A 12755-nucleotide genomic window follows, 5' to 3' on the forward strand; every position below is an offset into this window, starting at 1 on the left:
TCCCCTGAGGCTGGGAGGGGTCAGGGGGTTGGGAAAAGATCACTGGGATGGCTAGCAGGTTAAGGAGGTTGGGGAGTCAGAAGGGTAAGAAAAAAGGCCAATGGGTGGTGAGGTGATCAATGAGGATGGAAGTTAGTCAGTGGGCCAGGGGGCTGTTGGGGATAAGTGGTGGTCATTGGAATGGGGGGGGGTCGAAGGGATGGGAGATGATTTGGGAGGTCAGTGGCGGTGGGTAGCTGGTTACTAGGGCATCAGTGGGGCTCAGATAGGGTCAAAGGACGGGATCCATGACTTGATAAGGGGGTCCACTGGGAGGTTGTCAAAGAGGTCGCAAGGGGGTCAGCGGGGCAGGGAGATGAAGCTGGTGGGGACGGGGTGAGCAGGAGGGCTAGAGCAGGCACGGCAGAGGGTCATGGGGTCAATGGGAAGGGTCAATGGGAGGTGGGGTCAGGAGTGGGAGGAGGGAATGGGGAGGACAGGATTAGGAGGCGGTTTGTGGACAGGGAGGGAGGCTGGTCATAGGGGCAGATGTCGCCAGGACCCCTCCCCACGCTCCCAGACTGGCCTCTAAGAAGCTCTCGCGAGTTCCAGGACGCGGAACGCGACAGAACGAGAATCGCGCTAGGCTCCGCCCAACCCTCTCTCGCGGAGCCGGGCGTCGGCAGCGCCTCTGTGCGCGTGACGTCAGCACGCTGCGCGCGCGCGCGCGGGGGGAGGGCTCTGGCGGCGGCGGCGGCGGCGGCGGCGTCTGACGAGGGGGAGGAGGAAGCGGCGGCGGCGGCGGCTCTGTTGATCCGGCCGCGGCGCCGACCCGGCTCCCGGGCCCGTTCGAGCGCTGCCCTCCTCTGGCCCTCCATGAGCCGAGGCGCCGCCGCCGCCGCCCCCCGCCCCGGCGTCTATGGAAGTGATGGACGGGCCCCTCAACCTGGTGAGTGCGGCACCTGGGAGGGGAGGGCCGGGGCTGGGATGGGGGTCTGCCGAACCCCTTCCTTCCCCGCCCCCGGTCCGCGGGCCTCAGTGTTCCCCTCTGAAAACCTGGGCGCCTGGCCTCCCAGGCCTCTGCCCGCCCTCTTGACTCGGTTTCCTCCGCTGTAAAACGAGTACCCAAACTCTGAGTCCCGGGGTTGCTCTTGCCTTAAAGCCCCTTACCCTCCCCGGGCCTCAGTTTCTCCCCCTGAGAACGAGGGACTGGGCTCGGACTGGGACTCCTTCAGGGTCTGAGCGTGGGTCTTGCCTCCACGTCTTTCTCCTCTCTGAGCCTCGGTTTCCCCCGCTGTAAAACGAGGACGTGTGCAAACCCCAAATCCCGTGGGTCTTGGTACCCCCGCCCCCTCCCCATTCCCCGGTCTCCAGGCGGCTCACCCCCCCCACCCCAGGTTCCCAGGCTTCCCCGAGGGGAGGGGAGGCCAGGGGGGTGGGGGTGGGGGCGCGTGGGGCCGGGGTGCCACGTCGCTGCCCGGGCTCGGGTGGGGGAAGGGAAGGTCATTTTCCACTCTTTCCCCCAAGTTGTTAATGGAAGGAGAAGCCCCGGTAGGGTGGGCCCCCAGGGAACGCATTCTCTGTTCCAGAAGCCCCCGAGACAGCCTGGGCTGAAGGCCCCCGTGTGCCCCCATCCTCTGGCCTGAGCAGAAATTAGAGGGCTCCCCCTCCCCACAGAGAGAAACCCCCCATAAAAAAGAACAGAATGTCCACTTTGCTTTCGGCCCAGGCTTCTCCCCTAGTAGGACCAGAGTTTTAAAATCTTTTTCTCAGAACAGGTGCCGGCCAGGTGTGGTGGAAAGTACGGTGGTCGTGGAGTCTGGGGATTTGGGTTCAGGTCCTTCTACTGGTCAACACCCTGTGATCTGGACAAGTCACGGGGGGGGGGGGGGCCGGGCGGGGGAGGGGGTCTTGATTTCCTCTGCTGTAAATTGAGGTGGTTTGGATCAAATGATTTCCCTTCTAGCTCTAAATCCCAGGATGTCAACAGTCTTGTTTTCTTTTTTCCTTCATCAACTTTCCTCCTGCAACTTAAGCTATGGGTGAGTTGTTTCCAGCCCAGACGTGACTTAACCTTTGGAGGGGAATAGATCTATTTGTGGCAAAAATGGAATTGCAGTCTTAAGTCTTATTAATGGGAATGTATTGTTTAGAAGGAGGGAGGTTGATAGCCTCACTGGAATATTGTCTTCAGTTTGGGCTGTTACATTTTAAGAAGGTTGGACAAGCCAGAGGACAGGGGAGTGTGACCACAACTGTGAGGGAGTAGAACAAGGAGTAGAATCTGAAGGAACCAGGGAGCTTATACTTTTAGGGCTGGAAGGGACCTTAGAGGCTGTCTTGTCTAACCTTTAACAGGCCTTGAAATGTTAAGAACTCGGACCAGAGTTACATAAAGTAAGCAACTAAAGTGTACTTTAAACCTTTATCCTCTGGCTCCAGAGATCTACTGGTCTTTCCACTGCCTTGGACTAGGGTAGTCCAGGTTCTCAAGAATTCATAACTACCCAAGTATCTGAAGGGCTATGAGGTAGAATAGAGAGGAGTAGTAATAACTTGGTATTTAGAAATGATGCTTTAAAGTTTGAAAAGGGCAGCATTATACCTGACTCAAGTTACAGAGGGCTTTATTTCAACCAGATATAATAGAAAACTTCCTAACAGTAAAAGCTACTAAAAGTAGAATTAGTTGATTCAGCAAAAAAAAAAAGTTCCTTTTCCCTTAAGACATTCAAGCAGATTTTTTTGATGAGGAGAGCAGAGTGGTGGAATTCATGCTTCAGATACAGCTTGGGCTAGGTGACCACTGCAAATCCTCTCTTGTCTCTCAGATTGTGTGATTCTTTGTCTTCTGCTTGGATCCTTCCATGTCATCACCTAAGGTTGGTGTTGCCTTCCTCTGTTAGGCTATAGTAGAGAGATCTCACAGGAAATCAGACTGAGCAGGGGAAGAGTTCTGAAAACCTTCAGAGTTGGCTGTCAGAGGGAGGGGAAGGGAGAGGCAGAGTGAGGGAAACGAGGGGACGGATGGAGCTCTTTTCAGAGGGAGAGAAAAAGGAATGGAAGGATTATTTTTATTTGAGGATTCTAATGACCTTGGTGTAATGAAAGCACTGGACAGGGAACCAGAAAGCCCAGGTTCTTAGTCCAATTTCTTTCTCTAATTAGGAGCTCAAGCAGGTCCCTTAACTCTGGGCCTCTGTTTCCTCATATAATCAAGCATACTAAGCACCTGAGCGTCAGGCTGGACTAGAAAGACCAAGGTATGACAGGACCTGTGTTCAAGGACCTTAAATTCTCCTCTAAAGACCATACTTCAATGAATGTAGGAAGTCATGGCTTTATAAAAAAGGGGTGCTCAAAGATAGCCCCTTTGGTTTTTAACGTGAGAGACTGTATTGTTCCCTATGAAGGAAGTGCTAAAACTTCATAGGAATATCCTCACAAATGGTAAGACATTTACAGAGTACTATTTCAAGAAATAAGGTATGGTCATTCCTTAAGGTCTAGGGCGGACTAGTTAATTCCACTCTGCACTTTGGCTACAGCCTGCCCCATTACCCTAGTCTGCCTTGCCAGGTCACAGGATGAGAAATGTAGGTGAAGTGGCACAAACTAGTCTTTTGGCATTTTAGAAAAGTAATTCAGCTTTTGGGTCAGTGGCCTTGCCTTTTTGTGTGAAGCCCAGAATATTGTCTGATTGGAAAAAATGAAGTAAGGTTTGGAGCTAGAGATTTTAAACATTTTTGAAGAGACATCCACATTGGGTACCAGTCACCAATAGAATCACAGACCTAGGATCAGATGCTGGTGATAGAGACAAAGAGTTAAAGGCATGCATTCTCCATACTCAGCATTTTAGACTATGATATTTGGTATCGGGAATTCTGATGATTAGGTACTGGAAATTTTGGTTTCTTGCTGAGTGCCTAGAATATATAAGGCATCTACATTAGTAGGTACTTAATCAGTGTTTGTCAAATCAACAGCACGAGCTTCATGAGAACAGAAATGATTTCTTTATTTTGGTCTTTGTCTCACCAGCCTCTAGTTAGCATGGTGCCTGGAACTCAGTTGGGGCTGCTTTAATTCTGATTGATTCTTCCTTTCTTCCTCCCACCTGGAACCCCCAACCCAAACTGTATGAGGAAATATTTGGTTCAGGGAGTGTGCCACTGGTAATTCTCTTGCCTTTTTATTTTTTTTTTAATTTTAAGGCAATTAGGGTTAAGTGACTTGCCCAGGGTCACACAGCTAGTGTCTAGTGTCTGAGGCCAGATCTGAACTCAGGTCCTGACTGCAGGGCTGGTACTGTATCTACTGCGCCACTAGCTGCCCCCCGCTTCTTGCTTTTGATGATGATTATTCCTTATGTTCCTGAGGGGGGTTTAGAGATGACTGTCACATTTCACTGGCATCAGGGGTGCCATTCTTTTTTGTGTCCTGCCCATGGAGGAAACCGCTTAGAGGTAGGGTGAAGATTACATAAATGCCAAGGAGATGTTGGCATCAGGATGACAGCAGGGAAAATTCCAGGGGTGGTTAGTTATTTCTATTAGTGAAGCATTAACTTTGTCCAAAGCTATTTTATAGGGAGCTTTGCAATGATGAATCTGTAAAGCATTCCTTCTGTAAGTCTGGTAAGAACGACTTCCCATTTTTCATAGACAACAAAACCTAGGCATAGTGAAGGGAATTATTGCCCAGGTCAATGACTCATCAACACATTATGGATCACAAACTTATTTGAACTCCCTGACCTTTCCTCCTTCATTTTTTTTCAGGCTGACTCCCTGATGCACAGGCTAATTTTAGTGTCACATTCCCATACTGCCAAGGGGTCCCAGATGTGTATAGGATTAGTAGGTACCATTTAGATCAGAATTTAATGTCTTCGAATTGATTTGGCCATTGTCAAATTTGCCACCGGGATGTGCAATCCTGTTATGTTATATTATACTTAACATAGAGTTGAACAGAGTAGGTTTGAAATATCCTGTCAAATATGGCATACATGTTATGACGACAGGTCTTTATTCACCTGAAGATAAAAAAAGGTGAGTAGTGATACTAATTCCAATAAATTCAACAAATGTTTATTGAGCTGCTATGGTCAAGGTACTACTTAGGATAAAAAGATGGCATCTTTTCCCTCAGTTTTGTATATCCTAGATTCATTATAGGATATAAATTAAAATATATGAACATTATAATCATTAGATGTGACTACATGTGAGTTCTGGAAGAGCTAGTAAGTACTTCACACTGAGTCATCGGAGACCTGGGGTCAGATCCTGCCCCTGGCATTTAAGGGTTGAACAACCATAGGTAACTTCACAGGATCTCAGAGGTTAGAGCAAAGAAGCACCTCAGAGGTTATCTAGTCCACCTCCTCATTCTACAGGTCAGAAAGTTGGGGTTCAACAAAATCCAATGATTTGCCCAAGGTTACACAGGTGACTGATGAAGCCAATATGTGGCAAGGGCCTTCATCTCCAAATCCAGTCAGTGTTCTTTGGACTTTCTAAGATGCTGTGCTCAATACTTGTTCAGAAATTATAACTCTTAATGTTAATTTTTTTTTTGCCAGAGATAAAAAACCTTTAAATTCTCTAATTAGTCCAGATGTGGATTGATTTATAGGAGAACAAATTTAAAAACAAGTTACTAACCTCTCTAAAATAGATAATGACCTCTATTATCGACCTCACTGGCTTGTTAGGGTCTAATGGGATAAACTGTCTGTAAAGCACCTTGTAAACATGGTCAAGCTGCCTAAATGTCATCTGGTAACTACTACTACTCATGGTCTGGCACTTATTTATTTCCCACTTCACCTGAGGACACAGCAGAGCCTATTTCTGCACAGGCCTGGAAAGCAGGATGGACCAGCCTGTTCTTTTCCACTGCTCAGTTTCAAGTTGCCCTTTGGCAGCAAAGTGACAATGAGAAATTTCAGTTTTGTTAGACTGACCAGTGGCCAGACAGTTGGCCTTAAGAGCCAAGGGGACTTGGATGCAAGTTTCTCCACTCCTGCTGATCCCATGACATGGGGCATGTCCCCTTAACCTCTCAGGGTCCCAGCTGACAACCTAAGACTTAAGTAGCAGGTGTGTGCTAACTTCATCCTATTCAGGTGTTCCCTGTACCGATGATGTCCAAGTGGAGCAAAGCAAAACAGCTCTTGTGTTGAACTTAATTTACTAGTGACTGTGCTTTTCCTCGGTTGCAGTCAGTTGTAGTGTCTTTGGGTCACAGTGCTCACTGTGTTGGACACAAACAGAAGTTCTCCCTGAGGAGCCATGGGTCAGATATGGATAAACATATCATTATCACTGGTTACCTTCCGACACCAAAGCCATGCTCACCTTTTCAGACATCAGTGTGGCACGGGTCTGGAGTCAGGAAGAGCTGAATTCAAATGTGGCCCCAGATACTTAGTTGTGTGTGACTCTGGACAAGTCACTTACCCTCTGTCTGCCTTAGTTTCCTCATCCGAAAAATGGAAATTGTAGCACCTGCCTCCCAGGGCTGTTGTGAGGACCAAATGAGATGATACTCGTAAAGTACTTTGCAAACCTTCAAGTGCTAGATAAATGCTGGCTGTTGTTATTGAGTGTTGATAAAGTGACTCCTACTCGTTTTCCCTTACTCATTGCACTTTTTAAAATTATTTTTATCACTGTTATCACGGGAGATACCAGCTTCTGTCTCACTGTCACTGAGGAAAATCACTAGTGTTTTGCATCTTGAGTAGTAGCTTTTTGTAAATGTTTTGACCTTCTATATGAACAATATTTCTTTTCTTGGTTTCCTTATCTGTAAAATAAAGGAGATTAGACCAAATGACCTCCGAAATCCCTTTGAACTCTCAAAAGTACCATGGTTCCTATAAAGGAAGTCTCTGTGGTTGTCTCTCAGGTCACAAAATCCTGTCCTTCAGCACTTCCCCATCTCCATCAAAACTTAAGAAATTTTTTTTATATATTGGCTATCTCAAACCCTCACAGCAACATCATCAACGTCATCATTTACTTAAGATTTTCAAAGCATTTTACAGAGATGACTTCATTTAGCCTTAGACTGAATTTGTCTTCAGGCTTGGCCAAAGATGCAGTCTAAGTGCCTTTTGCTCATTTAGAATTGCAGAGGTTAGCTCTACCCATTGCCTATTTTACTTTCTGTGTCCAGTCCACTAGATTGATAATAGCTACGGACTAGGTTATAGAGCACAGCTCCTACCGGATGAGGAAACTGAGGCCCAGAGAGGTGAAATAACCAGAGCTGGGATTAGAACTGAGTCTTCTGACTCAATCCATTGCCTATTCTAAGCCTCCACAAGAATTAGGCCATGTGAGAAACTTAAGACACTGATATGGACTTCCCTGGAACAAATTAATTTCCTAGCACAACAGTTAGTACAAAATCTACCGAAGAGTTAAAGACTAAATCTGGTAGTATTAACTGCCTTAGTTTTTAAGAGCGAAATTTGTCACCTCTACCCCTAAACCTGCTCTGATTCTTAACTTCTAGGTATGTCAATGGTTTTGTCATCTTCCCAACTGGCCATGTTAATTTTTTTTCCCTTCTACTTCCTTAGTCCCACATGTAATTGGTACAGGCCGTGTGGTGTGCCAAAGAGAGGTCTGATGTGGCTTCCAGAGGCACAGGTTTGAGTCTCATCTCAGACATTTACTAGTTATGTGACCATGGGTGAGTCACAACCCTGCTGAGCCTCAATTTCCTAGTCTTTAAGATAATACTTCTACTGCTATAAAATGCAGTAGAAATGTGCTTTCATTCTTATTGATCCTGTTTCTTCTTTTCTGTTATCTCCTCTCCTTCCCTTCCCTACCTCCTTAGTATCTTGTCTGTCACCCTATTAGAGGCCCTGTTTCATATTGCTTGAATTATGGGTCTCTCATCCATTCTCTCCATCTCACGTAACACTGCTAGCACCGGTGCTGCAGAAAATCGGGAGCCAGGCTTTGGAGGGATTGAAACGCCAAAAAGAGGAGATTGCCTTTGCCCTTGGAGACCAGCCATGGTTGTGTCTTGGGTAGGTGAGGAAGATGGTCAGACTTGTGCTTTTAGACTCTCCCGTTGCCAGCTGTGTGTAGAACAGTTTCCGGTGGAGAGAGACTTGAAGCAGGGAGAGTATTGAGGAAGGCTCTTCAGTAATACAGGCAGGCTGGGCTGAGAGCCTTCATTAGGGAGGTAGCAGTGTGAATAAAGAGAAGGGGTGGGTGGGAGGGACGTTCTGAAGTGCATAAGATTTAGTGACTTACTGCTTATGAGAGGGAAGGGAGATCTGAAATGACTCCCCGAGGCTTCAGCCTCCTTAGTTGAGGCCTCACAGTGGTGTTGAAGCTAAAATATGAATACAATACTTTCAATTTGGGGCATGACTACTAGAAACAATTTTTATTAATGTAACACTATTCTAAATCTAAGCATTTTAGCTTAGAGACTATCCAGACATAGTTGTGTGTCTGACCTGGCCACCTCCAAATTGATAGAACAGTTTTGATTAAGGAAAAGGTTACAATATGTTAAAAACAGTTTGGAGTTAATGGTCTGATCTAGCTAATAAGACTGTGGTCACTTAATCTCCTTTGACTACTCAATGCATTCTTTGAACCCTCCTCTCAAGCACTGAAAACAGTTCCTCCCTGTGATCTATACCCTGATTCCTTCAAAATAGAAAAAAAAAAGCGCTGCCCATCATTAATAAACATTAAGCACCTGTTATGTACCTGGCACTGTGCTAAATGTTGGGGCTAAGAAGAAAGGCAAAAGAGAGTCCCTACTTATAAGGAGCTCGTGATCTAATGTAAACAACATGCAATCCACTGGACAGACAAGCTGCACGATAAACTAGAAATAATCAACAGAGAAGAGACACTGGAATTAAGGAGGATTGGCGAGGCTTCCTGTAGAAGGTGATTTTAGCTGGCACTAGAAGGAAGACAGGAAGAGGAAAATTCTAGGCATGGGGAACAGTCAGTGAAAATGCATAGAGTAGGGGCAGCTGGGTGGCACAGTGGATAGAGCACCAGCCCTGGATTCAGGAAGACCTGAGTACAAATCTGGCTTCAGACACTTGACACGCACTATCTCTGTGACCCTGGGCAAGTCACTTCACCCCATTGCCTCACCCAAAAAAAAAAGTGCATGGAGTCAGGAAATGGAAAGTCTTATGTGAGGAACAGCTGGGAGGCTGATGTCACTGGGTTGAAGACTACATGGGGGAGGAGGGGCGGAAGGTGTAAGAAGACTAGAAAGGTAGAGGATGTAGGGCTTTGAACTCAAAGCAGGATTTCATGTTTGACCCTAGAAGTGATAGGGAGCCCCGGGCGTTGATTGGGTTGGGGGTGACGTGGTCAAACTTCAGCTTTAGGAAATTCACTTAGGCTGGAGTGGGGAGAGACTTGGGCTGGACTGACCAACCAGCAGGCTCTTTTTCCAGTCCAGGAGCAAGGAGATGATCTCTTCATGGGCAAATCTGATGACCTCTGCACGCTCCCCTATTATTTCCCTGTGGCATTTGACGCTGGCCAGCACTCTTCCTGAGGGTTTTCATGGTACTCTTGTTCCGCTGGTCTAATTCAGGTTCCCTTTGCTTTATCATTATGGACATCCTGCCCTCCGACCTGTTGGTGTACTTCAAGCTCTATCTCGGACCCTCTTTTCTCTCTGCACTATTGTCAAATTACCAGCGACTTGGAGCCGGAGGATAGAGCACTGACTGTGGAGTCAGGAAGATCTGAGTTCAGATCCTGCCTCAGACATTTTGTAGCTGTGTGACCCTGGGCAAGCCACTTTACCTCTGTTTGCCTTAATCTGTTAGAGAAGGAAATAGCAAACCAGAAAACCCCATGGATGGTATTGGCATGCTGTGGTCAGTGGGGTCGTAGAGTCGGACACAGCTGAACCACTGCAGTCCTCGGCCAGTCCGTTGCATCCGATACTGTTCCCCACCCTCTCTTGCCTCTTTCCTCTGAGTTTTTGTGACACTTCTCTCCTTGTTTGCCTCGTACCATCTGAGGTTCCTCTGCTGCCCCATCAACCATATCATCTCCTTAGACTGTGAGTGGTCCCCAAGGTTCTGTTCTGGGTCATCTTCTGTACTTTCTCAGTAACCTTATTAGTTCCATGAGTTTAATCATCTTTTTTTTTTTCTTTTCGGTGAGGCAGTTGGGGTTAAGTGACTTGCCCAGGGTCACACAGCTAGTGAGTGTTGTGTGTCTGAGGCCAGATTTGAACTCAGGTCCTCCTGACTCCAGGGCCAGTGCTCTATCCACTGCACCACCTAGCTGCCCCATGAGTTTAATCATCTTAATGCATACAACTTCACATCCAGATCAGCAGTCGTCTGTTGGATGTTTCAAACAGGATATTCCAGAAACATTTTTAATTCAGCATATCGAAAATGAAACTCCATATTTCCCCCTCGGAATTCCCCCTCTCCCCTGTTGCAGACTTCCATATTTCTGTTGAAGTCACCACCATTCTTCAGTATCTCAGGTGCATATCTTTGCATTATCCTGGACTCCTTCTTCTCTCAACCCACACATCAAGACAGTTACCAAATCTTGCCATTTCTACCTTTACAACATCTCTTGCATCCTACCCCTTCTCTCCATGTGCAGAGCTACCACCTTAGTCCAGGCCTTCTTTATCTCTCAGATCATTATAACAGCCCCATGGTCTCTCCTGACTCTTGTCCATTCCACATACTGCTGCCAAAGTAACTTTTCTTAAATGCAGATCTGTGTGACTTCCTTTTGTCTCTAAGATAAACTATAAACTCACCAACCTCCTTTTTAAGCCTAATCAGTTTCTTTCCTGCCCTCTGAGCCTTACACATCCCACATCATCTGTTGTCTTGGTACCCTTGCACTGGCTGTCTCTATGCCCAGAATATGCTCCCTCTCTACCTCTGCCTCAGAGATGGCTTCTCTTCCTTTTGAGATACATCTTAGGCATCTTCTGCATGAAACCTTTCTTGATTCTCCCCAACTGTTACTGCCGTCCTTCAGAGTCCCTTAAGTTTTTGTATGTATCATTTAAGTAATAATTTTACTAACTATTGATATCTATAGTGCTTTGTTATATGGCCTTGTTATCTACCCATTAGAATGTAAGGTCCTTGTGAGTAGGGATAGTTTCGTTCTCTATATTTGTATCTACAGCACCTAGCACTGTGCCTAGAAAGAGTGGGTATTTAGTATATACTTGTTGGTTGCTTAATTATCTAGGGAGAGAGTTTGATGAGGAGCCAGGCTTGGCAGGAAGAGGGGGTTTTTGTCTTGTTCTGCCACCAAAGGAGACCCGACTTCGCTGCTGTTACCTGATTTGTTTGTAAAGTAACTGGGTGCTTAGTCACAACTAATTCAAAAAGATTCTTGGTCAATATTATGTCAACTGGCATACTTGTTTATAATTCTAAGTAGAATTTAAGCCCTATGAAAACAAAAAACTTTTTTTTGGCATAGCTAGGTACCTTGCAAGTTATAGATGAAGAGGGTCTCCCCCGTCAAGATGCTTGTCGTTATAGGAACATTATATTATAACTTTATAGAAACTATTTTGCTTTTGGCACTCTTAAGCGCTTGGTCTTCTTGTTCTCACTTACTCTGTTTTTTCATTCAAATTACCGAGTCATTATTTGAATATTACTTATTTCTGACAATATCTAGTGTGATTGGAAGACTGAAAGAACTCGTTTCCTTCTTTTACTTGTACTTGTAAAGCTACATGTGTAAATTGACAAGTCTAGCCATTTAACAGTATAAACCATATAAAAGAAAAAATCAGATCCCAGCATGTAAGGTTTAAAAGTTACGCTAGTGCCAATAAGCTTATACTCTTTGCTGATTAAGTCTACACCAAAAATGTTTTGGTTAACTTGAAAATGATACTGATATCTTCCTTGTTTTAATGAGCCTTTAACTTCTTAGCTGTATCTGTAAAATGGATTAAGTAGCTCATTTTCTGCATGTACTTAAAGTTCAGTGGCAAATCAATATTGAAAACAGTTTGGTTTCATAATAAAAAAAAGATTTAGTTAATTCTTTAAGATTTTACAAATCACTTTACTCAAAACAATTCTATGAGGTAGGCATGACAAGAATTATCCCAATTTTGTAGATGAGAAAATGACTTAGAAATATTACTCAAGACAAGATTTACCCAACTTCTCATGGACAGGGAAGTTCTGGAACCAGGATTTGAGCCTGGGCCCCTTGACTCTGAATTCTACTCTTTGCTACAAGAAAGGCCACTTACCTGGGTGTCAGAAGACCCAACTTTGAAGTGACGGATCTACTGGGATTTCTTTAGCCTTGAAGCTTCTGTCCTTGTCTGTAAAATGGGTGTGATGATATTTGCATTACCTCCCAGTCATTGTGAGAAAAGTGGGCTGTAAAGCAATAAGGGTGTCCCAGAAATGGTAGTGCAATTTTAAGCTTTAATAGCTTCAAAAGTGTACATGCTATAGACTTTTTTCTTTTTAAAAAATTTATTTTGATTTATCAACAATTACTTCCATATGCTTTTGAGTTTAAAATTTTTCTCTCCCTCTTCCCCACCACCCTCCCCAAGATGGTGCACAATCTGATATAGGCTATACATATGCATTCCTATTAAACATTTTCAAATTAGTGATCTTGTAAGTAAGAATTAGAACCAACAGGAAGAACCACCAGAAAGAGGAAACAAAGCTCAACAGAAGGAAAAAAAAATAGCAGATAGTATGCTTCCATCTGCATTCA

At 45.2% G+C, this 12755-nt stretch overlaps 1 protein-coding gene across 2 annotated transcripts in view; it reads left to right on the plus strand.

The window, feature by feature from the left end:
• The first annotated feature begins 729 nt into the window (after positions 1 to 729).
• NRBF2 (nuclear receptor binding factor 2) overlaps positions 730 to 12755 on the plus strand; it is a 28815-nt gene continuing 16789 nt past the window's right edge. Inside the window, exon 1 of one of the 2 annotated variants that reach the window (XM_078150732.1) lies at positions 730 to 928. In XM_078150732.1, coding sequence (XP_078006858.1) covers positions 856 to 928 — 73 coding nt within the window. In that variant the 5' untranslated portion in view covers positions 730 to 855. The remainder of the gene's footprint in view (positions 929 to 12755) is intronic. The other variant, XM_020998229.2, reaches the window with a different exon arrangement.

Source organism: Phascolarctos cinereus, unplaced genomic scaffold (assembly GCF_003287225.1).
Source record: "Phascolarctos cinereus isolate Bilbo 61053 unplaced genomic scaffold, phaCin_HiC Scaffold_3;HRSCAF=262, whole genome shotgun sequence".
NCBI lineage: Eukaryota > Metazoa > Chordata > Mammalia > Diprotodontia > Phascolarctidae > Phascolarctos > Phascolarctos cinereus.